General features: G+C 49.6%; 8 protein-coding genes across 12 annotated transcripts; 5 read left to right on the plus strand and 3 right to left on the minus strand.

Moving 5' to 3' along the window:
* The first annotated feature begins 1030 nt into the window (after positions 1-1030).
* LOC105701839 (protein tweety) lies at positions 1031-6117 on the plus strand. 2 transcript variants are annotated; one of them, XM_012428951.1, is made up of 9 exons: positions 1031-1108; positions 1978-2193; positions 2258-2530; positions 2607-2941; positions 3015-3446; positions 3523-3624; positions 3687-3926; positions 4118-4308; positions 4386-6117. In XM_012428951.1, the coding sequence occupies exons 2-8, from the start codon at positions 2056-2058 to the stop codon at positions 4284-4286; spliced, it is 1689 nt and encodes a 562-aa protein (XP_012284374.1). In that variant the 5' UTR covers positions 1031-1108; positions 1978-2055; the 3' UTR covers positions 4287-4308; positions 4386-6117. The 2 variants fall into 2 exon arrangements, with proteins under 2 accessions (XP_012284374.1, XP_023288097.1); XM_023432329.1 differs by having other exon boundaries at positions 3690-3926.
* A 12-nt stretch (positions 6118-6129) lies between these two features.
* LOC105701838 (pyridoxal-dependent decarboxylase domain-containing protein 1) lies at positions 6130-9463 on the minus strand. Its single transcript, XM_012428949.2, has 10 exons — positions 9355-9463; positions 9074-9259; positions 8614-9015; positions 8258-8539; positions 8122-8193; positions 7821-8057; positions 7430-7750; positions 7088-7373; positions 6759-7016; positions 6130-6690 (listed from the first exon to the last, which is right to left on the minus strand). Exons 1-10 carry the CDS (start codon positions 9382-9384, stop codon positions 6473-6475), a joined length of 2292 nt encoding a protein of 763 aa, XP_012284372.1. The 5' UTR covers positions 9385-9463; the 3' UTR covers positions 6130-6472.
* Positions 9464-9749: 286 nt separating this feature from the next.
* Positions 9750-13118, minus strand: LOC105701870 (NF-kappa-B essential modulator). Of its 2 annotated transcripts, XM_012428997.2 has the most exons (7): positions 12936-13118; positions 12325-12680; positions 11964-12257; positions 11505-11873; positions 10583-11434; positions 10266-10481; positions 9750-10191 (listed from the first exon to the last, which is right to left on the minus strand). In XM_012428997.2, exons 2-7 carry the CDS (start codon positions 12628-12630, stop codon positions 10078-10080), a joined length of 2151 nt encoding a protein of 716 aa, XP_012284420.1. In that variant the 5' UTR covers positions 12631-12680; positions 12936-13118; the 3' UTR covers positions 9750-10077. The 2 variants fall into 2 exon arrangements, with proteins under 2 accessions (XP_012284420.1, XP_023288099.1); XM_023432331.1 differs by lacking the exon at positions 12936-13118 and having other exon boundaries at positions 12378-12506.
* A 195-nt stretch (positions 13119-13313) lies between these two features.
* Positions 13314-14596, plus strand: LOC105701626 (39S ribosomal protein L12, mitochondrial). 2 transcript variants are annotated; one of them, XR_002762183.1, is made up of 5 exons: positions 13314-13460; positions 13711-13945; positions 14035-14169; positions 14246-14426; positions 14491-14596. XR_002762183.1 is itself a non-coding variant. In XM_012428522.1 (4 exons), exons 1-4 carry the CDS (start codon positions 13396-13398, stop codon positions 14360-14362), a joined length of 552 nt encoding a protein of 183 aa, XP_012283945.1. In that variant the 5' UTR covers positions 13314-13395; the 3' UTR covers positions 14363-14451. The 2 variants fall into 2 exon arrangements, 1 of the variants encoding a protein (XP_012283945.1); XM_012428522.1 differs by lacking the exon at positions 14491-14596 and having other exon boundaries at positions 14246-14451.
* Positions 14597-14928: 332 nt separating this feature from the next.
* Positions 14929-16285, plus strand: LOC111673949. Its single transcript, XM_023432319.1, has 2 exons — positions 14929-15350; positions 15475-16285. The coding sequence occupies exons 1-2, from the start codon at positions 15348-15350 to the stop codon at positions 15889-15891; spliced, it is 420 nt and encodes a 139-aa protein (XP_023288087.1). The 5' UTR covers positions 14929-15347; the 3' UTR covers positions 15892-16285.
* Positions 16286-16803: 518 nt separating this feature from the next.
* On the plus strand, positions 16804-17769 carry LOC105701850. Its single transcript, XM_012428969.2, has 2 exons — positions 16804-16913; positions 16986-17769. Exons 1-2 carry the CDS (start codon positions 16911-16913, stop codon positions 17523-17525), a joined length of 543 nt encoding a protein of 180 aa, XP_012284392.1. The 5' UTR covers positions 16804-16910; the 3' UTR covers positions 17526-17769.
* A 104-nt stretch (positions 17770-17873) lies between these two features.
* LOC105701849 (pyridoxal phosphate phosphatase PHOSPHO2) lies at positions 17874-19474 on the plus strand. Of its 2 annotated transcripts, none has more exons than XM_023432318.1 (2): positions 17874-18138; positions 18259-19474. In XM_023432318.1, the coding sequence occupies exon 2, from the start codon at positions 18259-18261 to the stop codon at positions 19003-19005; it is 747 nt and encodes a 248-aa protein (XP_023288086.1). In that variant the 5' UTR covers positions 17874-18138; the 3' UTR covers positions 19006-19474. The 2 variants fall into 2 exon arrangements, with proteins under 2 accessions (XP_023288086.1, XP_012284391.1); XM_012428968.1 differs by having other exon boundaries at positions 17874-18047.
* On the minus strand, positions 18568-22968 carry LOC105701847 (protein SERAC1). Its single transcript, XM_012428967.2, has 16 exons — positions 22732-22968; positions 22523-22650; positions 22219-22419; positions 22010-22137; positions 21828-21938; positions 21552-21687; positions 21301-21444; positions 20978-21235; positions 20682-20874; positions 20358-20522; positions 20141-20268; positions 19892-20041; positions 19650-19796; positions 19476-19542; positions 19236-19340; positions 18568-18657 (listed from the first exon to the last, which is right to left on the minus strand). Exons 1-15 carry the CDS (start codon positions 22917-22919, stop codon positions 19274-19276), a joined length of 2211 nt encoding a protein of 736 aa, XP_012284390.2. The 5' UTR covers positions 22920-22968; the 3' UTR covers positions 18568-18657; positions 19236-19273.
* Between the last annotated feature and the right edge of the window lie 205 nt (positions 22969-23173).

The raw sequence follows: 23173 nt of genomic DNA on the forward strand, positions 1-23173 counted from the left end.
GCGACGCGACTCCTCGCAAGATATTTTTCTACGACCTTCCCCCCTCAACTGCCGTGATTAAAAGTTGGAGGAGATCCGCGTCGAACGAATTACCGTTGTCTCGCGGTCGGTAAAACTGTGGCCTCGCGTCGGCGCCGCTCCTCGAAGGAGAATTTCTTCCGACTCGGCGGTCGTTTTATACCGCCGGTCGATCGACCGTTTTCAACAGTTTTCAACCGTTTCGTATTATTACGCGTAATCCCCGTTTTTAACGAATCTATGATCATTCCAGATAGGCGTTCGAGCGATAGGGGAGCGAAGGAGGGGACGAGTGATATAGAATTTTATTACGAATAAAAGTATAAGGTATACGTGTACGTGTACACGTGCACGTACATAGACGTATATGTACACGTATAACGTGCATGCGCGCGAGATGTAGCGAGTGAACGGTGTTTAAATTATTTGAACATGTATCGTTTAATTACTAGTCACGCGTATCGTGGACAAGGGTAGGGGATTCGTCCGACGCGGCGTGGACGATCCCGGAAGCGAGACCTCCGCCATCTTGCGGAAGAACGGCGGACGCGATCGATACCGTCTATTATCGTTTTAAGGGTTGCGCATATTCTCGTTAACCGACCGAAGGGATATTATCATTAATTCCACATTGCTATATCGTTTTGTTGAAATAAATATCCGATGCGCATATACGCGTACGCGCGTCCGTATGCGTATATACGCACCTATCCACGGAACGGTGCCTTAGCGTTTTGACCCGTGCCATCGAGCGGGAACCTTTATCGATCGCCCGGGAAGAAATTCGGAGAAACGGGGCGGGAGGTAAGAGGTCGTCGACTCGGACGGTAAAGGAACTCCCGAGCCCCGAATAAATCGGGCGACGGACCGCAGGAGCGCGAGAGGGCGGTCGCGGCGGTCGCGGCGTCACCGCGCCGGCGCCAACGGAAAGCCGCTCGCCCATTGGCGGAGGTGGGACGCGGCCCGCCCCTCGCCGCCGCCGCCCGCCGAGCCAGTCGAGTTCGAGCCGTCGTCGACGTCGGTGGGCGAGGTGTCTGCGCTTCGCTCTCTCGCGCGTTTCCTTTCCAAGTTTCTCACCGAACTCCGAGAGGTAAGCGAGCCGGGGCTCGGCGTCCCTTGACCTTAAACGCGCTCGACCCGGCGCGCGTGGTCGGCGTTGCGACGATCGACGTGTAAAGGAGAGGGAACGCGGGGCGACGGGATGCCGGTCTCGAGAAAGGAGAAGGTCTAGGAACGCGGTCGAGCGGACGATGGCGCCTTCGGCCGCGGATCGAAATCGTGATCGGGCGGACGCGCCGTCGGACGAGAGCGACGGAGACGCGATGGCGACGCGACCATGGGCGAGGGAGCGCGGGGGGGAGGAAGATGGCGGCGAACGCCACCACCTCGCGTGTACTCCTTGGGATCGATACACGGGCACGCGACTCGGGAAACGTTGTCGGGGGTGACTTCTCGAGTTTTGAGGTTACCCGCCTGCTTCTCGGCCGGTCGGCGCATCGACCCGGTCGCGTCGGATCGTTTTCGCGAGCCGACGTCCCCCTCCGGCGGAGCGGGTAGAAGCGGGTAGGAGCGGGTAGGAGTGGTTTTCGGGGCTCGGCCGGGTACTGGCAGGATGCGGGTGCGGCGCACGCGTGCCCCCGCGGGTACCAGCGTGCCCTCGAGGTTGTCGGAGGGGGGAAGGGGCCGCCCGAGTCCTCGGCGATCGGCCCGACCGATCGATTTGGCCGAACGGGGAGGGTCGAGGAAGGATCGGAGGCAAGCCGAACGTACTCCTAGAGGATCGCGGTCGATCCCGAGCGCCCCGCGACGACCGTCCTGGGGGGCGGGAGGGGGAGTCGAGAGTCGAAGCGACGACTTCCGACGATCGATTCCGACTCCCTGGGGTTTCTTCGGGCCACGCCTTGCCGCGCGGCCCTCTTCCCGGTCGGGAGCAGAGGACTCGCAGGGTCTCGGTTGCAGGCCGCGGAGCATGTCCTGACGAGGGAGAGCGGAAGGGAGAGCTCGCGAGAGAGAGGAGGCATCGGTTCCGGGGTCGAGATGGCGGGCGGGCAGCAGCAGCCGGAGCAGTACACGGTGCCGCGGCTCGCCAGGGTCTTCCACGACCTGCCGCACCTCAACGTGTCCCTGCACTCCGTCGACAACACCTTCGACCCCCACTCGGAGATCTACCTCGAGGTTCGTCGAGTCGACCGCCGGCCTGGGAGGGGATCCCATCTCTCTCTTTCTCTCGTCTTTCCAGAGTCTGGGCATCCTCGGGAGCGTTCCGGCGGCCTGGCTCATCCTGACCTTGCTGGTGCTGCTGGTGTACCTGGTGACGCGATGCTGCGATCGGAAGCCGCGGCCTCGGAGGTCCATCGCCCTGCTCAAGTGCTCGCTGGCCATCCTGGCTGTGCTCTGCTGCGGCGCCGTCGCCGTCGGCCTCTACGGTAACGACGACGTGCACAACGGCCTGGTGCAGTTGGTGGCCGCCGCCAAGAACGTCGACGGGATCGTCGCGGCCGTGAGAAACCAGGTGCCCTCGCGTTTCCCGCGGTCCCGCTCGCCTCCCCCTCGAGACCCCTCGATGCACGTCCGACCGTTTTTCGCAGACCGACACCATCGAGGTCACCCTCAAGAGGAACGTGCAGACGCAGCTGACCGCCCTCGGCGACACCTTCGACGCCCCGGTCAGCAACAAGACGGTCCTCGGGGTCCTCCTGGCGGCCCTGAGGAACATGCAGCAGAACACGAGCATCGCGGCGAATCGCAGCTTCGAGATCAAGAGGCCCCTGAGCGGCATCGGCCTGGCGGACGCCATCGGCACCGGCGAGAGGATCGAGCAGCTGCGCTGGCCCGTCACCATGGCGGCCCTTAGCGCCCTCCTCGTGCTCTGCGTGGTGCTCCTCTTCGGGGTGGCCCGCCACTCCAGATGCGCCCTCATCACGTGAGCGACCGTCTCCCTCGGATCCCCATCGGGAGGAGAACCGAGACTCACCCCGGTCGCTCTTCCTCCGCAGGTTCTCCGTCTTCGGCCTCTTCGCCGTCATCGTCTCCTGGCTGATGGCCTCGCTCTACCTGGCGACCGCGGTGGCCCTGGGGGACCTGTGCGTCGCGCCGGACGGCTACCTCGCCCGGGCCGTGCCGTCCACCCTGGCCTCGGAGGTCCTCTCGTACTACACGCACTGCGAGAACGCGCGCAGCAACCCCTTCACGCAGCGGCTGCGGGACGGGCAGCGAGCCGTCCTCAACATGCGGCAGAACCTTAACGTCGTGACGCCCCTCGCGGTGGGCCTCTACACGGACCAGCAGCTGCAGCCAGAGCTCAACGGCCTGATGACCGATTTCAAGACGGTCGACCGACTCATGTCCGGCCTGGCCACCCTCCTCGACTGCAAGCCCCTGCACAAGCAATACGTCCACGCCGCCCGGAGCCTCTGCCACCTGGGACTGTCGGTATCGGTCTCCGACGGGGAGCCGCCGGCTCCGACCCCCGACCGCCGGTCACTGATCGCTTCCTGCTTGCAGGTACGGACTCACCTTCATGCTGCTGGCCAGCCTCGCCGCCGGCCTCTTCTTCACGGTGCTTGTCTGGGTCGACTCCCACACGTGGATCTACATCCGAAAGCGGTAGGGAAGAGCTCGGCCGACCTCTGTCCGCCGGTTGCGTAATCGGAGGCGCTTTGTTGCAGAAGGGATTACCACCAGGTGGACGAGCAGGACCCGTACCTGCCCCCGTCGGCGGCCTCGCAGGCGATCGCGGCGCGGACTCTTCGAGGCCAAGGGTCGTACCCGCCTACAGCCCCTCCTCTCGTCTCGAATCCTCGCGACGTCCGTAACGCGATCGAGCAGCCTCTCCTGCTAACGCCGCCCCCGCCGTCCTACGCTACTGCGACCGCTCGAGCGCGTCGGATGCACGAGAGCATGCTCAAGTTTGTGCATGAGTCCTACTTTTCTTTCCGGTTCGCTTTGCTCTCGACGGTCTCGCCCGCCCCCTAGGGGCCAACCCGGTCTTTCGTTCTCCGCGTCCCGCGACCCGTCGACGGTAGACGCGCGGCCCGAGTACCCACCCGAGAGAAAGAAAATGCTGCAACTCGTTTTCTCTTTGACTTGCCGCTTACAGAGGTGGGGGCGTTAACGGGGGCGGAGGAGGGGATCACAAATCGGCTCAGCATAATCAGCAGTCGGCGAGTGGACGAGCCGAGCACCGTTCCGGACTCGGAGATCAACCTGGCCAGTACGCGACTCTGAGCAAGCAGTGCAAGACCTTGGAATCGAGCGACTTCTACTGAGGGCACGCCCCCTCGGGGCCCGGTGAGTCGACCCGGTCGACCCGGTCCACCCTCCTCCCCCTCGCGACTGACCGAGACCCTCCTCCCTTTCGATTTCAGGCAGGGAGCCGCCCTGGACGCCGAGTGTGGCGTCGTTCACCGGGACTCTGTCCCACAACGCCCACGGACCCGCCCATCTGGCTACGTTCCAGGACTCGAGGAAGACGCAGACCCTGGACCCGAAGAACCTGGCGAACCTGAAGAGGGGCCCGACCCCGGCCTGGAACCAGAGCCGCCCCCTGCCGCCGAACCCGACGAGCCAGCCCACCTGGGAGTTCGAGTCCCGCTCCCAGACCAACATGAACCAGTTCCGCTCGCTCGTCCGCAACAAGGCCCCGAACATCCGCGTCCAGGACCAGGTCAAGACCCTGGACCGGAACTTTGCCCGCGGCCAGTTCAACGGGACCGGGCAGAACAGCGCGGTGCCCAACATGTACGGGACCTACAACCGGGCCCAGGCCCGGCAGGAGAAGCCCGTGGCCACCCTGAGCCAGGTCCAGGGCAGCGACCCGAATCTCTACGCCGTAACGGAGCTGTAAGGCCCCCGGATACGGCGTATACATAGGCATAACGCGAGGGAGAAACCAAAAGACCCGACCTTTTTTACGTCGTATACGCGTAGGTCTATATACATATGTATACATATTATATATATATACATCTTTTACGGTTTATCCAAAACTTGGCGATCCGTAGGCTTAGAGTCCAAAGTCGTTCGCGTCGGGGCCGCGCCAAGGTTCGGGCGCTTTCGTTTTCCCCTCGCTAGAGCTCGAGGGGAGGATCCCTCGAATAACGAATACTGCCAATACTCGGCCGACTTCCCGCGTATCAAGTACAAACGAACCCGAGGCGATCTCTCGCCTCTCCCGAGGGAGACGCTCGTTCTTTTCGTCGATCTCGAGGCCCGCGGGCTCCGCGGCGCGGCGCGGAGCCGATCTTGTACATACCCGGTCGAAAACTTAAGACTATCGCGTTAACGTGTAAAGTGTGATAACTTTAATCATCTACGTGTCCGGAAAGACTCCGAGGTATTTCCCCCTGTAAAGATACGCCGACTGTAAATAACTGTAATATTTATTGACGCGAAAGGTCTAGAGAAGTAGTTAGCGAGTAATACGGCACAGTCGACGGCTCGGTTTCGCGACGGAAATCCACCTCGTCGGGGGTTTCCCGCGAAACGGGCGGAAAGGGAGAGAGAGAGAGAGAGTATTTGCTACGATTAAGGAGGCGACGTTACGAGAGGGAGGTCGTTTTTAGCAGGTAAAACAAGGAATAGTGTCCTAGTCAGTAAACCGAGTTGCGCGTCTTCGTTTTAGGGAAGAGACACGCTGGACGAGCCAGCGAGTATATTATATAAAATATACATAAATGTATATCTCTTGCCAAATTTGACCGGCGAGGGATCGTCGTTGGCGCGAGCGCCAAACGGTCGGCAAGGGAGACGGTCCGATTTTCCCTCGAGCTCGCCGAGTTCCATCGGCCTCCGGAGTCCGCGACCTTTCGACGGAACCCGGGCGAGCGACGAGGATCGATTTCGAGGGGCCTCTTCCGACTCGCGACCTCGTCGGGGGTCGGTCGCGAGCGCGAAGGACCTCGTCGCGCCATAGTTACCGTTCGAGCTAGTAGTTCCTAAGACCTCTGCCCCGAGTCGTCCTTCGCGACCGTTTCCCCGTTTCCCGTTTTTACGTATTTTTACTCGTTTCGATGTACTTTTGACGCGTCCCGACGTCGTCGGGGTGAATCGGACCGACTCGACGGACGCGAGGAGGGAAATAAAGATACAAAGTACTGACGTGACCTCACCTTCCTTCGGTAGCAATACTTTATTACAACGGTTTGGTACATAAATATACATACGAGCTCGATTCGTTTCTCGACCCCGGATCGGCGGTACGCGGCCGCGCCGTGCCCGCGAACCGCCAGTCCTTGGCGAAAGTCCGCGAGTTCCGATTAAAAATATCAACGCCGCGAAATACTTTGAACCCGCTGGGAGGATCGACGAGAGCTCCCTCAACGGAATAACCAAGGCTCTACCTCGTCTATTGTGCCGGAGCCGCGACGCGCCTCGCCTCGCTTCGCTTCGTCTACGTAAGTACGAGAGCCTCGAGCGCCTCGAGCGCCTCGAGCGCCTCTCTCGGCGGGGCCCGCTACGACTTGGCTTCCTCCTTGAGCCTCGGCCGGGGAGAGGGCAGTCCGCTCTGCAGTCCGCTCTGCACGCTGGAATGGCTCGAAGACCTGCTGTGGCTTTGGCTGCCGGCCCCGACCGGAGTCTGCACCAAGGGCTGGGGCGGCGTCCTCGCCCCCGGGGCGATCGGTTGCTGCTGCATGTGGTACTTGTAGATGTTCTCGGTGCTCTCGACCACGCCTGAGGAACGCGAGGAGAAACGAGTCAAGAGGAGAGGTCGCCGGGAGGACGACGGCGGAGCGCCTTACCGGCCTGCAGATTCAAGCTGCGCCCTCGGACGCCCCCTTCCCTGGACGGAGGACTCCACCAGTTGACCAGGGTGCCGACAACGGGCACGTGTCTCAGGATTCCCTCCTGCCAGAGCTTCTCGGCGTTTTCCCGCTCGAGGTCCGTCTGGGCCGTCTCGATGCCCCGCTTGACCACCTCGGACATCGTGTCCAGGATCTTCGAGCTCGCCTCGACCTCCTGGCCGACCTGCAGGACCAGGGACAGCAGCTCGGCGACGTCTAGGAGAGAACCAACGCGATCAACGGGCGCCGCCTTCGAGGCCGTCGTTCCCGGCGGTTTGGGGACGTACCCGTGTCCTGGGTGACCATGCCGAATCGAACGCACGCCAGACCGTCCGCACCCTCTCCCAGGGAAAAGGCGGCGTCCGTGCTCCTCAGAGCCTCGACGAGTCGGGTGTTGAGCCGGTTAAGCTCCTCCTTGGCCTGGTCGGTCATCACGTGAATCCAGGTCGGCGGAGCGTAGCGCACTCCGCCCAGCCCTGCCCACCCGGGCATTTCCACCAAGTGCAGGGAGTCGTTCTCCGAGACCAGACGAACGAACGTCTCCTTGTGCTCCACCGTGGCGCGCAGGATCTCCTGCGAGGCGATCGGTCAAAGGGGCACGATCGTTCTCCGGTCGCCCGGTAGCTTACCACTTGTTGCTCGAGGCAGGCGACCACGTTGTCCACGTCCTCGGGCCTCGGCGGACTCTTCGAGCTCTCCAGAGGACAGACGCGGATGGCCACGCCTCGCTGCTCGATCTCGCAGAGCTCGACCTGCACGTTCTCGATGTCCCTCTGGAGGATCTGACCGAGCCAGGAGTTGAGCTTGTCGTAGTACGGCGGGACGCGCTCGTTCGCCCTAGGATCGTGGTCGCTCGGGACGAACTGGAAGACGAAGGCACTGGCGACGACCTCGAAGTGCAGGGGCCCGTTCGTCTCGCCGGAGCCCGACTCCTCGCCGGGTGCTTGGCTCTGCGAACGGCGGATCGTCAACCTGGATCGTGTCGGAGGAGGAAACGGAATGGAAAGGAGCTGTACCGACCAGTATTCGAATGCAGGACAGCTTGTTGATCTTTTTGTGCAACTCCTCGACGGCCAGGAAGCACCGCCTGAACCTCTCCTGGATGCCGTCGCGGCCGAGGACTTGGAGAGTGGCCCACAGGGGCAAGGTGGGCAGTCTCCTGGACAGCGAGTCCGCCATCAGACCCGAAACCAGGGACAGCGTCGTGTCCCTGGGCGTCGGACGTCCGCCTTTGGTGTCGGTGAGCCTGTACAACGTCTGAGCGATTCGTCAAGGACTCGTTCCAGCGTTACGTGGCACGGCGCTCCGTTCGAAAGGATACGACAACCGGCAGGGACGGCACGCCCAACCAAACGCCCAGCGGTAGGGTGACGCTGTCGGCAACCTTCGAGGGCTGTTCAACGGAAAGGGAACCACGGTTATTTCCCGGACGCCGCCAACGGGCTACGAGGACGTACCAGATCTTTCGTGGAGTCGTTTAAGGCGAGAGCGGCGAGCGAGTGACCCCTGAGGTGCAGCCAGACGTTGTACTTGTCGCATATCTCCCTTAGCCTGGCGACGTCGTCGCAGTGGCCCGTCAAGAGGGAGCCGGCTTCCGCCAGGACCAGCAACGGCGTCGCGCCGTTCGTCCGACCGTCTTCCGCGAGTCGCCGTTCCAGGGCGGCCACGTCCATCCCGCCTCGACATCCAAAGTCCGTCGTTTGCGGAACGGGTCGCACGCAGTGCAAGGGCAGAGACAGCTGCAACACGGAGGATCCGCCGTATCGACGCGTTTCGGAGTGCAAAGGGATGGAGCAACGCGGTCCGGGCTTACCTGTCTGCACAGATGTTGCACGACCCCCAGAGGGGCGGCGACGGAGCTGTAGATCAACGGCGGGGACGAGGCGAGGGCCGTGAAGCCCTCTTCCATGTACCTCGGGTACTTCCTGTGCAGAGCCAACCTCGTCACTCTAACCAAGCCTTCCAGGTGATCCTCGTGAAACGAGGACGCGCAATCGACGAAATGGAAGACGTGGCCGAGCCATCTCGTCGTGTCCGTGGCCAGTCGACCGGCCAACCTCTGAGTGTGAGACCGAGGCAACGCCATCGAGTAGGCGGACACCGCGTGAGCGATCGGAGCCAATTTGGCGGCTTCGGTCAGGGCCGGCATGCCGATCGGAGTCTCCGATGTCCCGTCCGGTGCCAGCTGCGGACCGTCCTGGTGAACCACGAGATCCTGCAAACGACGAGAGGTAAACGTCCGTGCGCGCAGGCAATGGCTTCCGTCTGTTTACCTGCATCAGCGCCAGAACCTCCTCGGGAGCTTTCGGCTGCGAGAGAAATCCCGAGGGACTGGTCCACGCCGTGCTGCCTCCATCGGCGGCCCTTTCGACAGCCTCCTCGAGCCGCGAAATGACCTGTGACGTCTGGAACTCCAGCTCGGCCACCTCGTTTTCCGCGGTCCTTCCTTCGGCATCGACCTGTCAAAACCGTCGGGAAATCGGCCATAACTTCGCGCCGACGTTCGCTGATTCCACGAGACTCGGGCCCGACCTCGAAACCCTTGACCACTAACCTCCAAGACATTCTGCGCCACGATCTCCATGGTCCCTCCTTCGGTCGCGCCTACCCCCTCGGCCTTCGTGGCAGTTCCGGTGGTTCCGGCGTTCCGGCAACCTCGGCCACCGTCGAGGCAGAGACGAGTCGGGAGATCGCGCACGGGTAGGAATGCGCGATCGCGCTCCAGTGCTGCCCTCGGCGGAAAATGCGGACGGCACGGGCACTCGCAACGGCGCGCGAAACGATCCCTTCCTTCGAAGATTTAAACCTGAGACGAGTTGGATGATTGCTCCTAGTAAACTCATATTTAATTAAATCTCGCCACTTCGATCGGGAAACGGAAAATAATCCGTGGTAGAGGTCCGCCGAATTCGCATCGCGCGTAATCGATTTCTTATACGTATATATATATTTTTTTTACGGGTTTTTTTTATTTCCAAGAAAATCGTATATTTATTTTTTTTGCGCGGACATTAGAATATTACGTTATACAGTCTTTAAACTTTGCTTCTTATACGATTACTGCATAGTCGGTTATACTTAAGAGAATAGGAAGCGTTTTGTAATACTAACGAGCGTGTACCGAACGGTATGGAATATAAGAATTCCTTGTCGTCGATGCGCCAAGAAAGTAAAATAATAGTGTCAATTTTACCGAGACGTTCGTTTTTCATCTAAACGTAAGTAGCAGCAAAGCACCTAACGCTACGATAACGAACTCATATAATACATATAACATCTAATTCGAGTTTAAACACTCTTCTACGTGTACCTGCAAAGGCTCGACGGTCAAAAAAGAGGTACAGCATACAGGACAAACAAACGGCGACGCAGTAAGATTGTCCTTGGAAACCTGAAAAACAATCGTTGAAAGTTCCTCTGCAATTGCCTCCGAGAATTTAATGTTAAAATAATGAATTTCGATACCTGAGACTGACTGTTTTCTTCATGAGAAGTTGGTTCCGTCGAGTTAAACGTTCCCCTGACCGCTGTCTCCAATAATTGATTGCGCTGCTGTAATCCATTAATGTGTTGCAACAAAGTTTCCTTCTCTTGTAACAAAGCCTGCCGGGCTTCGCGTTCTTCTTTAAAATCGTTTTCGAATACGTCTAGTTGCATCTTCAGAGGATACATTTTTTCAATCTGTCGTTAGAAAATGGAATTAAATGGATACAGTGATTTTAGTTAACAGTAGAGACGCTTTACAGTAATTATCTTAAGGTAAGAAACGTTTTCTCACTCACCTCTTTTTTGAAAGTATTAATTTCCATCTTTAAATCATCTAGTTCTTGCTCTTTCGATGCGAGTTTTGTGTTCAAATTGTCCACCTGTTGAATCAGTTCTTCGTTGTTGGATTGTAAGACCTTCTTTTCGCAAAGTAATGATTTTTTCTGTGCTTCATACAACAAGTGCTGTTGATTGAGTAACATCCTCTCTTGGCTCAGCAGAGACTGCTCCGATTGCAGTTCCTCCACTTTGGCGTTTAGACTTTGGCGCTGCACCACTAAACTCTCTCGTTCTTCGTCGAGTGTTTTCCTCTTCTCCTCGAGATTTCGCTTTTCCAATTCGAGCAATTTCTTCTTCTCCTCGATGCATTTCTGAGCATTCGTGGCATCTTCCAATGTTTCGTGGGTCTTCGCTGTCTGGTTTTGTAATGTGCAAAACTTAGCGTGCTCCTCGTTCATTGTTTCTAATTCATAAAAACTAGAATCATAGTCCGAGAAGATCTGGATTTCATCCAGTACCTTTATCAATTCTTGCCTGTGGCTGATAATCCTCAGTTGCTCGTCCATTAATTTTGATCTGCATTTTAATAACTTACTGGCATAAAACTGTATCTCCTTCGGAGGCATGACATGACTTTCCGTGGTGGCTTGAACCAAAATCTTCGAATCATCAAAAACGTTCAATATATCGGAACATTCTTGCAAACAGTCCTGAATCGAAGTACACTGTCTGCTATGATTTGCATAACAATTTACCAATGACGTCAACGTATTGTAGTGGTGTTTAACGTTTTGGGAAATTTTTGCACAAGTGGGATTAGCCGTATGATTTTCCAATAGGTCGGTAGCAATTGGCACAGGAGTGGATACCTGTAATACAGAGCGGAAAAAATAAAGAAAATTCCGGATTAGTAAATCAGCACCAGTGGGAACAACTTACGTTTTGCAGCCCAAATTGTAGTTCTTCGTTCAGTGATGCGACAAGTTGCCTTTGGTAGCGGACATCGTTTTGCTTCCAATTTTGCTCATCTATACATCTTTGAGACTTGGAATCATCGTTGACTAGGGATGGCTGATTCAGTAAACTAAAATCATTCGAGCTACTGCACGGCTCTCCTGTCACATTTTCTTTTGGAACCTGAACATTTGTTTTTAAGTTTTTGTCTTCATAATTTAAATCCAATTTCTTAAGCAATTTATCAGGGGATAATGGCTGCTGCTGCAATTCTTTCAGGGATTGGGTGGGAGCAGTTGTCCAATGAACATCATCTTGCTTCAAAGGTGCCATACAATTTTTTAGTTCTTTTATCTATAATTATAGAATGTTCTTTTAAATAGACACAAAACATTCAGACATGCAATGGTAGAAGAATACATTAAACATTATTTTCTTATTTACCAGAGGAGTCGGAGACTGGCATTTCATACTGTATTCTGCAAGTTTAGCTTTTAATTCGGTATTCTCGGATTTTAGCTGATTTATGAATTCTCTTGTCTCAGAGAATTTCTGCTTATGAGACTGATGAACCTTTATCACTTCCTCGTGCCAAGCCGCTAACGTATTAAATTGTTGTTTCATAGCTAAATTGTTCTGTGACAATGTTTCTTTTAATTTTGCATTTGCTTGTAGTAATTCTGACAGTTTAGCCTCAATTTCGCTTGGATTTAAAGTTGCGATTAAAAAATTACATTCCTAACAAAAGAAGCATTATTGAAATCTGTAGTCGCATAGTTGATATCGCAGATAATTAAACACATACTTCGTTTATACTTTGATCTTGAAAATGAGAACTAGGCTTCGTCAATTCGTTACCCGTATCTGAAAAACTGTTGACTAAGACTACAAATGATTCAGTATCATTTGTATCAGTTGATGTCGGACCGCTTTGCACAGAAAAATTGCAACTGACTATTTCTCCATCCGGTTCCAGTTGAAATCTTGGACATCCATTATTCATAACGAATCCAAGACTTTGAAGATGTTCTTGTGACGTGACACCCAGACTCAGACTTGTTTCCAAAAGACCGGAATGCTGGTTAAATTCCTTGCTCGACGGGTTACTCATGATGTATACAATTGTGATACCGTGTAACTCCAACTATCACTGACCAAAGACTGAAAAAAAGTACCGAATACACATCGATGCGCTGGTTATCTTCCTCGAGCAAAGTCCCATGTATACACCAACGAACATCTCAGATAAAGGGTACAAGGATATTAAAATTGCATCCGTCATTTAGACATTATAAGAATGCTTTCAGGGTGACAATTGCCTCCATATCAAGAATACGTCATCTTAATAAACACCAAGAAATACTATTTCAATGCACGGGAATGATTTCAATTTTTTTTCTTGCATATCAGACTCACCATTAGCCCCTTATTAACATTTGACGAAGCTGAGGATTCAATTAACTGCAATTTAGTTTACTTGCACTTTCATACAAAGTACTCGATCTACTCGATTGCGGTGATGTGGTAAATCTGGGTAAATCGTAGATTCGAGAAACGAAAGATCAGAAAGGAAAAGAGACTGAAGAGAAGAAAATTGCGTCTAATACCGTTTCCATTATTTATACATTGACGCCGTTTAAACGATTGCCGCGAGCACGGTCGATCCGATAAATACATACATAACCTTGTAGTGGAAGAGATTCGATGCGTTGCCGCTAGGCGATCTGCTTTCACGGCTGTAAAATATATAAACCATGGTCGTTCTATGCAAATGTTGCAATTCTCTGGCTAAAACTGAAAGTAGCCGAAAATAAACGTGCGGTAGAACAGCTTTAAAATTTTGGAAAATTTGTAACCTTAATCTTTACGACAGAAAATGATGAATTCAACGCGTCTTGTTCTTGTGAACAGATTTATTCAATTACGCCAATTTCATAAATGGTAATTTACTTCTATTATATTAGTATCCGCGATTATCATTTATACATAACCTCACGTGCTTCCAGCTTATTTTTTTTTACTCCTACGTGCTTTGAAACAACGTTACGATATTCCATTGAAATTCTATACTTTGAAGCACAACCTTTTTGAATATCACATGTTCTCAAGCAGGACCTAACGTAATTTAAACAATTACAAAATACCATTTATATCAAAAGTGTAAAAAAATGCATTCAATTTGATATTTTAGCGTTATTTACTCGCAAACGGAGACTGCAGCTGCTCCCATAGATGCCATATCAGTACCAATACCAGAGGGTGTAGAGAAGCCGGTATCGGCAAAAATTGACAAAATTGCTAAAGATATTACTGCTTTGAACCTCATCGAAGTAGCAGAACTGAGTGATCTGCTGAAGAAACGGCTGAATCTTCCGGATGCTCCTATCATGCCTATGGGAGGCTTTGCTATGCCTACAGCAGTAACTGTATGTTTTTTACCTTATAGTTTGATGAAATCATAAAATATAGTAGAGTTACGGTTGGACCGATGTAACCTAATTTAATGCATTTACAGGACGAAGAAGAGGCAGCTCCGGTTAAACAAGTAAAGTCATCATTTACGGTTAAGCTTACAAAGTTTGACGACAAGCAGAAAGTAGCTTTGATTAAAGAAATTAAAAATCTTTTACCTGGAATGAATTTAGTTCAGGTAAATTTTATCGAGTAATCTAATACTTGTTCGTTAAATAGTGCCTAGTAGTAATTTGAATTTGAAATCTTTATAGGCTAAGAAATTTGTCGAGTCTGCACCGACGATCGTTAAAGCGGACGTGGCTAAGGACGAAGCAGAGAAATTGAAGGAAGCCCTTACTAATGTTGGTGCCGTGGTGGATATCGAATAAGCGATAATTTACATATAATGTACTTATAGTCCGTTCCATCGTGTCCTGCATTTAAAATAGAAAAGTAAATAATCTAGGTAGTTTATTAATACGTTATGCATTTATTTGCAATATTACACTCCTTTCAGGAATGCGTTAGGCTATGTTGAAATTTCCTCGAGAACGACGAGGACGGCAATGGTGGTTAAAGTGATAATTTTTTTGGTACTCCAAAGTCGAGGAGTGACGTCCAACACTAAATGTGATTTACATTATTCAAGGCACCATTCCCTTTTTTTATGAGTTCACGGTATCGTTTAAACTACCCGTGCAAAACCCTGGTACTGTCATGGTCAAGTTGTTCTTATCGAAGTAAAATTGAGCTCAAGAGACAGAAAGTTGATGATACAAAAAATAGGTAGCTCGAGTATCACCGATTTGGTAGTTTCGTTGATCCAGTTGCAACGCGTAGCAACTCCGAAGGGATAATTAACGCGTTCTCGTAAACGGTTAACACCTTCGGACAAAACGGACGATTAACACCTTGGGTCAGGTGAACTTTTTTGCGTTCCAAGCTTTTCCATCGTAGCCAGTGGGTGGGAAAAAAAAAAAAAAAAATGTAAGATAGCTAACGAACAATTAAGGAAATTAATCCTGGCATTTAATCGACTACGTTTATATTCCAGTTGGACGTTGCCAGTCCTCGTCGGTTAATTCGGATACTTTATCGCGAAGCTTTTCGGATCGTGAAAATTTGGACGGCCAGGTAAAGCCTTGGAAAAACTAAATAACAATGTGATTTTCGAGTGCGCCAATCGGTTAGGTCAGTTATCACCTGTAGTTTAACGTCATTGAACGATTAGCGTGCTCTCCTTTGACGTCACGGTGCATCGTATAAATACCGGATCGACCGAATCTTTGGGAGAGTCTTCTGTAACGACTGCCTCAGGATATACCCTTTCCTCGAAACTACTTCGTCTCTCGATACGTGCGGAAAGCTGGAAAAATGGTGAGTTGAAAGAAATCCTATCGCATGAAAGAAAAACAAAGAAAAACGTGGATTAACGGATATTCGCCAGTTCTTGAAGCATTCCTCGAGGCTATTTCCACTAATGCTATTATCGCGATTTTAGGAATTCATGGGGATTCTCTTCCTGACCGTCTGCTCGACGACGCTTGGCTTGGCCCTGCCGATCTCTTCCCCCGCGTCCCAAGAATCCTCCGTCGACTTCGCGTCGGACGTTTCTTCTCGGGAAGAGCGGGAGTCCGATGTCCTGCCAACGGAGAAGATATCCCTGTTGATGCTGATCGAGCCGGAGGAACCTACCGACTCCGCCCTGGACAGACTAATGATTTTCATCCCGGATTTCGAAATCGCTCCCGACGCGCCCATCGAAGACTTGGAGAAACGCAGCGCCGAAGGAAAGGACGACGACGACCTCGAGACGGCGGCCGGGACAAACGTTCTTCGACCGCTCTTCGTGTATCGGCAACAAGTCGCGTATCGGCAGAGACTAAGGAACGGACTAAGTCGCGGGAATCGGTTTTGAGAGAGGCCTCCGAAAGTCTCCAAACGAGACGAATTTCTCGAAACGGCGACGCCTCGTCGTCGTCGAGCGCTCTCTTGCCGATTTCATCTTTACCGAGGTAGTAATTAAGGGAATTAGACGTAAGAAAGCCAGGCTGCCCACCAAAGCGAGTAACGACGAACCCGCTACTCCGAGGATCCGGTATAAAGTTCCTACCGAGAAGGGTCGACCGATCGTTTCCGACTCCCCCGGGAATTCTAATGTACCGAGTGCGTAATCTCTCGGGAATCCGGGAGAATAAATATCGCTCCGTAACGTCGTCGTTCTCATTTGCGTCGTTCCGGTCTCCATCCGAGAGCCGAGTCGCGAGACGGTCAACCTCGAGGAATATTTAACGAAGGCTTCCTCGATCGCTGGTGCGCGTGACGGGGCGTTTAGCACTCGACCGAGTCACCCGCGACCGTTCTCGAGGGTGGGACGACGGATTCCTTAGCGATTGAAATCGACTCGTCCCCGGGCCTAAAACGCGGCTCTCGTTCCTTTCGTATTTCGGGCGGTGACGAGCCAATTCGTATCGAGCTTCGCGATCGGTTAACGCATTATGTATGCCGTATAACGGACTCGCGAGAATTCCTTATTGCATCACCGGAAGCCGGTTTTTAACTAGGACGGACCGACGTCGTTCTCGAGACGGAGCGGACGAAGGATTCTCTCGAGGAGAAAGAAGGAGAAAAGGACGACGATCCCGAAGAGACCGAGGCGTCCTTGCGATTCGTCGTGACATCGCCGAGGCACCGCCGAGCGAGTTCGGGTGAATCACCTTCCTTCTCTTCGGAGAAAAAGATCGTCGCGTTCTCGGTTCGCGCTGGGTGGTGCGATTTGCATGCCCGACTCAACGGAGATCGAGGAATATAAAAGCGCATACTTCGAGCGGACGCTTCTCAGATATTCCGAGGACGTCCCGAGTACTCGATCGATACATCTCGTGGGAATCTAGCGCCTAGTCAGACTCGATCGCCGTCCGAGGAGCCGCCGGGATAATGGTGAGAATGCGTTACAGTTCTTTTCTAAAATCTAATCTAAAATCTATGACCTAAACCGTCGATCGTCTTCAGGGTAAGGTCGTCGCATGGGGCATCCTGGTTCTGGTCGTCGGCGTGTCGGCGGCCCTCCGAGAGGACCTTCCCTCGGAGAGGGCGAGACAGGTCCCGAGCCCCAGGGTCCGGGCTCTTGATTCCTCCTCGGAGAGGATCACCGTTCGCCGGAATCAGGACGGAGCCCACCCCGAGAGGGCATCCGGTCCGGACGGCAAGGTCGAGAACGTTGTACTGGAGAACTCGATGCCCGGAATCACCGCCTACGGATTGCCGAAGAGACGATTGCAAACTAACGGCGTCATCCAGAGAACGCGTCTTCGAGGCTCTCCCTTGCGTTCCACGGAAGAGCTCCTTCCGGTCGGGACGAGGAGCGTCAGGTCCATTCGTGACTCGGTCGATCTTCGGGCCGAAGAGGCCAAGGTCTTCAGGCCGCTCTTCGTCTATAGGCAACAAGTCGCCGATCGGCACAGAGTGGGTCGCGGGAAAAAACCGATTTACGGGGCCAAAAGACCCGCACCGTGTCCTCGTCCACGCTTCTGGTCCACGTATAGAGTTTAACCGGAGAAGCATCCAACGACGAGGTCGTGCCAAACGAACGTATTTCGGAGAATCAAGTGATTTCTCGCTCTTGCCAGAAAGTATTATTTACGGGAATAGACTGTCCCAATCGTTTTTCTAACGTCTTGTATTTTTTTATTAAACTCCCCAGGTTGAACGAGAGTAACCGTAGATCAATTGCCCAAACTCGTTAGGAATAATGTATGCAACAAGAAGTTGTTATTAAAATCAAATGTAAATACAATACGACCGGTTCGATTGTCATCGTATTTAAATCTCCCGTGTAGCGAAGGCGCACCAATGGCAACGTCGTTCGCCCCGTTCGTGTCGTTCGAGCCACTGGTCGGTGCATACGTCGCTATCATCGTTGGTCGGAGACAGTCGGACAATTATCGGGCTCGTACAAGCTCGTGGTAGCAGATTAATTGATCTAAAGGAACGGAAACTTTTCTTCCATGTCCACATGTCCGTCAAGATATTTGTTTTCTGAACTATTAATAATTATTTCTAATTGATTTAACGGTGAGTATTACCGTCGCTGCGATAACTTAACCTTCAAATTTCCCTTCACCATCAAAACTCATCGGCAGGAAGTTATAGTGCGGGTCTAAAGGTATACGGCTCGTTCCGTAATGCCCACCTCGGGGACAATTTGTAAATAACTATGTAAAAGAAACGGTACGAATCTGTATTAAGATTTTGGTGTATTTGACTAACCGATGCTATTCGACAGATGAATCGTCGGTTGCTCATTGCTTTCGACTTTGATAACACAATTGCGGATGACAATACCGACTGTGTTATTCGCAAACTATTGCCAGACGAGAAGTACACGGAGTCGGTTAAGAGTATGTACCTCTCCACTGGATGGACCGCCTACATGGGAAAGATTTGCGAGTTGTTGCACGAAAATGGAATAACGGCGAAGCAGATTATAGATGCAGTGGAAAATATACCTGCAGCACCTGGAATGGATGAGCTGTTAAATCAACTATATTCCTCCGATTGCGAGACCATCGTTATCAGCGATGCTAATTCACTCTCCATAAACCATTGGTTAAGGTGTAAAAAGTTGGATCACACGATAGCTCGGGTCTTCACCAATCCAGCCAGATTTGACGGCGAGGGAGTGCTGAAAATTGAGATGTATCATAAACAAGACTGGTGTAAATTAAGTAGCGTGAATCTGTGTAAAGGTTATATTTTAGAGGATTATATACAACGACGAAAAGACGAGGGAGTAGAATTCGAGAAAATTGCTTATGTCGGGGATGGGCGAAATGATTTCTGCCCGGTCTTAAAACTTTCAGAGAATGACTTAGCATTCCCAAGGAATGATTTTCCATTGCAAAAAATTTTGAACAATCCTAGTGCCGATAAAAGCAAAAGTGTTAGTGCTAAGATTGTATCTTGGAGCGACGGCATGGATATATGGAAAGAACTGAATGAAACGATTATTGATTTAAAGAATAGAAAGTGACTTGGCGTAGCCTGCTAAGCATCGTTACTTAAAATGTTCAATTACTTGTAAGAACATGATTGCAGTCAAGTATTCCATATTTCCGAAACTTATAGCATACTACAAAGACTATTTATTGAATCGATATAACTACATGGTACAATTTACACAAGGCTGAAGAATAAGTGTATGCATTTTTTTTATCTATATATTTGTAAATTTATTAGTAACTGTCAGTTACGTAAACTTACCCAACACTTTGATATGCAAACATATTATCCGTGTCAGTTTATTCCTTTGGTAAATTGACATGATGCTTAATTGTTTCCAAAACCTTTCGATACAAGAACGATTGCCTGTTAAAAAGGAGTAATTATTAATGATAAACATTCTTTTATATCATAACACTCCCAATTTATATAGTGCATACCAACATGACTATAAAATGTATCTCCTTAAATTAATAATATAGAATCAGAAATGAATAATACCTGTTTGCCGGTTTGCATATGGACAAATGATTCTGGGGAATTTCATAAAACTCTCCAACTCCAGGATCTAAATGGTACAGTTATCGACAATAAATTTGCGTATGATTAGACATTAATTACTAACTTTTACAGACAAATGTCATAGTTTTTATAGTATCATTAAGGGAAATCTACCTGCAGAGTGAGAAGTGACAAATTGAATCGGAAATCTTAGAGCTGTCACAAGCGTGGACTTTGTTTCACAAAAACTAATGATATCCATAGAATACTGTTTCAACATCCTGACGAATTCTTGGTTCAACTGTAAAAGAGCTGGGGATTCTGGAAGAAAATAACGTCTGTGGTAAAACCTAAATAAGTGTCAACCCAAAACGGGTACCCTCTCCCGTTCCATAAATAATTATTTAACGATTTACCTTCCCAAAGTTCTTGCACTTCTAAAGAAGGCCATACTAGCATTTGAGTAGTCATCAGAGTCGGCACATGAGAACCTCGATGGGGAGTACTATAAAATATGATACTTCGCGTATTCTGACAAAGTTTGTGTTTATCCCCATTTTTCCATTCTATAAAGAAAAATCACAATTTCTACCTGAGATACCAAGAGACCTTATAATGCGAAAACCGGTGAATTGTATTATATTATCACTTTTCACTGTACGAACCTTCAAGTAACATTTTTTTAACGAGTAGTCCACCCATCGAATGACATACCCACACAATTGGCCGTTTTCCAACACCAGTCATGATTAGCTTTTGAATAAATTCTTCACTTCTTTCGCTAATAGTATTTCTAAAACATCACCATTACAAAGTGAATGTGAAATGTGTTTTCTCAATAATTAGGGAAATAAATTATGTGTTACAATTTTGATATCATACTTTGAACCTTCTGTAGGACAAAGTGGCGTCCACATGGATAAATTTGTGTCATAATTTATACCTAGTATGCGCAGGTACGGTACGTCTTTTCCTAACCAATCTCGTGGCCAACATTGTGTTCTTTTCGACGAATCTTTTTCTTCGTGCTCCAGATAAATGTCGTTGCTAAAACAGCCGTGAACTATATACTGTACATAACGAATATATTGGGTGTTGGATTTAATTCATCGATTGGAATACCTTGAACTTCTGGGATCAATGACAAGCATCAAGACATAATTTGTAATAATTGTGACAAATATTACTTTACAATAATATTTTTACCCTGAACACGTAAATGGCCCACGTGCCTCGGAATTAGAAGCTTCGGGACAGTCATGCAACACCACTTCAAAGTCATGCCCCAATTGTTTCCACTCGTGCATCCTCAAATCACGAGATAAATCTAACAGAAACTCTTGTGGATGATTCCCAGGGAAGAGAGCAGAATCTGATCCGTGACTCGATGAAAAAGTATCTAAAGAAAGTATCACAACAAATTGTGTGCAATTCCTTTTCTTTTCTTTAATGAAATTCTCCCATGTTGACTCGGTAAAACTTGCAATTTATCGGGAACACACCCATTAATCCCCGTTTCGATGCATCAAGATCTCGTTGTCTCCACGTGATGAAAACTCCGCCCAAAAGGCCGTGCACAAAAATGACATCTAATTTCTTTGACATTTCATCTCTGTACAATGGATGCAGTAGATATATGCGTGTTGGATACTTTTCATTGTGGTCGTCTTCGGCATCTAAATTGGCTAGTGCTCGTGCAGCTGTTGCCGAGAGACGTACATCCTCGTGATGGGACCATACTGCTAATACACCGATCCATCCTAATAATGGATATAGAAGATGCATCAAAAGTAAAAATTCTCTGAATTTTCTTCGTGCATCTTACCGGATCTAAAAATGTCATCCAAATATTCAGAGTGGATAGATATATTTGAGAGGACCTCTGCAAGTAATACAGATATATCAAGATCAGCCGGAAATAATTTCTGCACGTCCATTAATACCGAAAGTCCCTTCGCATCGATGATATCTGAAAAATAGCAACCACTTATTTCTGCAGAAAATTGAATAAAAATTAATTAAAGAGTTCAAAAAATAAAGGTGAACCACATATGTTAGATTTAATTTTCGAGTTACCTCTAACATGACATGCAAATGTAGAATGATGATAGATGGCTTGAATGCAATTTTGAAACAAATTTTGATCCCATACAACAGACCGTGCCATCGTCATTCCTGTTATCACTAAGTCATAATCTTGAAATAAACTCTCCTAAAATATACAAAACATACCGTAACCACTATATTTCCTTTGGAACGTATACTCTTAATTTAAATCAAATCTCCAAACGAAACACTGTAATTGCTGCTTAGATATCATTAAATTATCCAATTGTCTGATGATATACATACTTGTTGATAGTTACATAGTCTCTTATCTATGAATTCTGAAAGACATTTGTGACACCCGTTACATGATTTGTTCAAATTGATCAACATGGAACATAGTCTCTTTCTTACATCCTGTAAATAATATATTTGTCAAATGAGGCACAAAATAATTTTTACATGAAATAATGAAGGTCAACCCCTACATCCAATTTTAGTCGTACGTGATCGTAAGGTGGTTTAAGGAAAAATCTTGGCTCTAGATTGGGCATCCTAGCAAGTATAATTGCAGTTTTAGCATTTAACATTTGAGCCATATGTCTGTAGTCCCAGTCTAAAATGTAATTTATCTCGTCATTAATCATTGACGAGCTATTGATAAATTTACTTCTTCGAAGACACAATTATTACAAACCATTCAAGTGACTGCTTCGGCTAAGAGAACATAGCGCTTTCCATCTGTCGCTTTTGCTTCCTGTCTGGGCAACATGCAGGAGTTTATAGGCCCAGTTTCGATGAAAAGAACTCCAGTTTGTTTTTAAATAACTATATGTGCTAGGTCTACTTTCTTTCACAAATTCCTCCAGATTTAATTTATTCTCCCAGAAGACAACATCTGCAAATTATGTGTTGCAAAGATCTTTGATTTATTTGCACCTAAACAAGTTCAATTGGTGACTGGCTCAATTCGCAAACAGCGTCCTCTTATACAGTCCTACCTTCAAACCGAGAATCGTCCAGATAAATATATTGCGTTAAACCCTGTTCAAGTTGTAGTACATTGGTGTTTACTGCAGATTGTAGAATCTGTGAAATACGGCGTATCTGATACAAAACCCAACAGCTCCTGTGAAAGAATATTCATTTGGTATTCTGCTTTCGAGAATAAAACAAATTAACCCAATATGGTTAGATGGGCGTAACATACCCTGCGAAAGTAATACAGCTGCCAATTGAATTTATGTACCATAAGCTCCTTTGTGAAACTCGAATTTGCATTGTAAATTGACTCCGACAAACATGACAATTGGGATGATAATTACAAATATTGAGTGATAAGAGTTTAAAACTGTAGCGGGATCTGTACAGCAGTTCGATGATTATCGATATCGCCATCCGATTGTAAGATATCGATAGCTCTCGAATAGGGGGTCTATTACGTAAAGCAATTGAGCGAGCTACTCATTTTTCACATTTTCGCTCAATTTGCTTTACGTAATAGATCCCCTGTGCTGCCCTCGGTGGAGCATACAGTCGGCGATCTCTGCACAGAATGCCGATATTGTCGCGAATTGCATCCAAACGAGTATCCTTCTTGCTCCCAAGGGAGCAGCACCTTGAATACCTACAATTAGTAAGTACATATGTGC

This window comes from Orussus abietinus, unplaced genomic scaffold, assembly GCF_000612105.2.
Source record: "Orussus abietinus isolate OABI.00-Male unplaced genomic scaffold, Oabi_2.0 scaffold24, whole genome shotgun sequence".
Classification (NCBI taxonomy): Eukaryota; Metazoa; Arthropoda; class Insecta; order Hymenoptera; family Orussidae; genus Orussus; species Orussus abietinus.

What these genes read in the sequence shown, in the direction of transcription:
- LOC105701839 (XM_012428951.1), top strand. Translation starts at nt 2,056, where the DNA reads ATGGCGGGCGGGCAGCAGCAGCCGGAGCAGTACACGGTGCCGCGGCTC. An exon ending in ACTCGGAGATCTACCTCGAG is followed by an intron (nt 2,194 to 2,257) that starts GTTCGTCGAGTC and finishes TCGTCTTTCCAG; the next exon opens with AGTCTGGGCATCCTCGGGAG. An exon ending in TGGATCTACATCCGAAAGCG is followed by an intron (nt 3,625 to 3,686) that starts GTAGGGAAGAGC and finishes GCTTTGTTGCAG; the next exon opens with AAGGGATTACCACCAGGTGG.
- LOC105701838 (XM_012428949.2), bottom strand. Translation starts at nt 9,384, where the DNA reads ATGGAGATCGTGGCGCAGAATGTCTTGGAG. An exon ending in CCTGCCTCGAGCAACAAGTG is followed by an intron (nt 7,374 to 7,429) that starts GTAAGCTACCGG and finishes ATCGCCTCGCAG; the next exon opens with GAGATCCTGCGCGCCACGGT. An exon ending in CATGGTCACCCAGGACACGG is followed by an intron (nt 7,017 to 7,087) that starts GTACGTCCCCAA and finishes GTTCTCTCCTAG; the next exon opens with ACGTCGCCGAGCTGCTGTCC.
- LOC105701870 (XM_012428997.2), bottom strand. Translation starts at nt 12,630, where the DNA reads ATGAGTAACCCGTCGAGCAAGGAATTTAACCAGCATTCCGGTCTTTTG. An exon ending in TACAATTTGGGCTGCAAAAC is followed by an intron (nt 11,435 to 11,504) that starts GTAAGTTGTTCC and finishes TCTGTATTACAG; the next exon opens with GTATCCACTCCTGTGCCAAT. An exon ending in AAGAAAACAGTCAGTCTCAG is followed by an intron (nt 10,192 to 10,265) that starts GTATCGAAATTC and finishes ATTGTTTTTCAG; the next exon opens with GTTTCCAAGGACAATCTTAC.
- LOC105701626 (XM_012428522.1), top strand. Translation starts at nt 13,396, where the DNA reads ATGATGAATTCAACGCGTCTTGTTCTTGTGAACAGATTTATTCAATTA. An exon ending in CTATGCCTACAGCAGTAACT is followed by an intron (nt 13,946 to 14,034) that starts GTATGTTTTTTA and finishes ATGCATTTACAG; the next exon opens with GACGAAGAAGAGGCAGCTCC. An exon ending in CTGGAATGAATTTAGTTCAG is followed by an intron (nt 14,170 to 14,245) that starts GTAAATTTTATC and finishes AAATCTTTATAG; the next exon opens with GCTAAGAAATTTGTCGAGTC.
- LOC105701849 (XM_023432318.1), top strand. Translation starts at nt 18,259, where the DNA reads ATGAATCGTCGGTTGCTCATTGCTTTCGACTTTGATAACACAATTGCG.
- LOC105701847 (XM_012428967.2), bottom strand. Translation starts at nt 22,919, where the DNA reads ATGGCGATATCGATAATCATCGAACTGCTGTACAGATCCCGCTACAGT. An exon ending in CCGAAGCAGTCACTTGAATG is followed by an intron (nt 22,138 to 22,218) that starts GTTTGTAATAAT and finishes ATTACATTTTAG; the next exon opens with ACTGGGACTACAGACATATG. An exon ending in GGGCCATTTACGTGTTCAGG is followed by an intron (nt 20,523 to 20,681) that starts GTAAAAATATTA and finishes CGGCTGTTTTAG; the next exon opens with CAACGACATTTATCTGGAGC.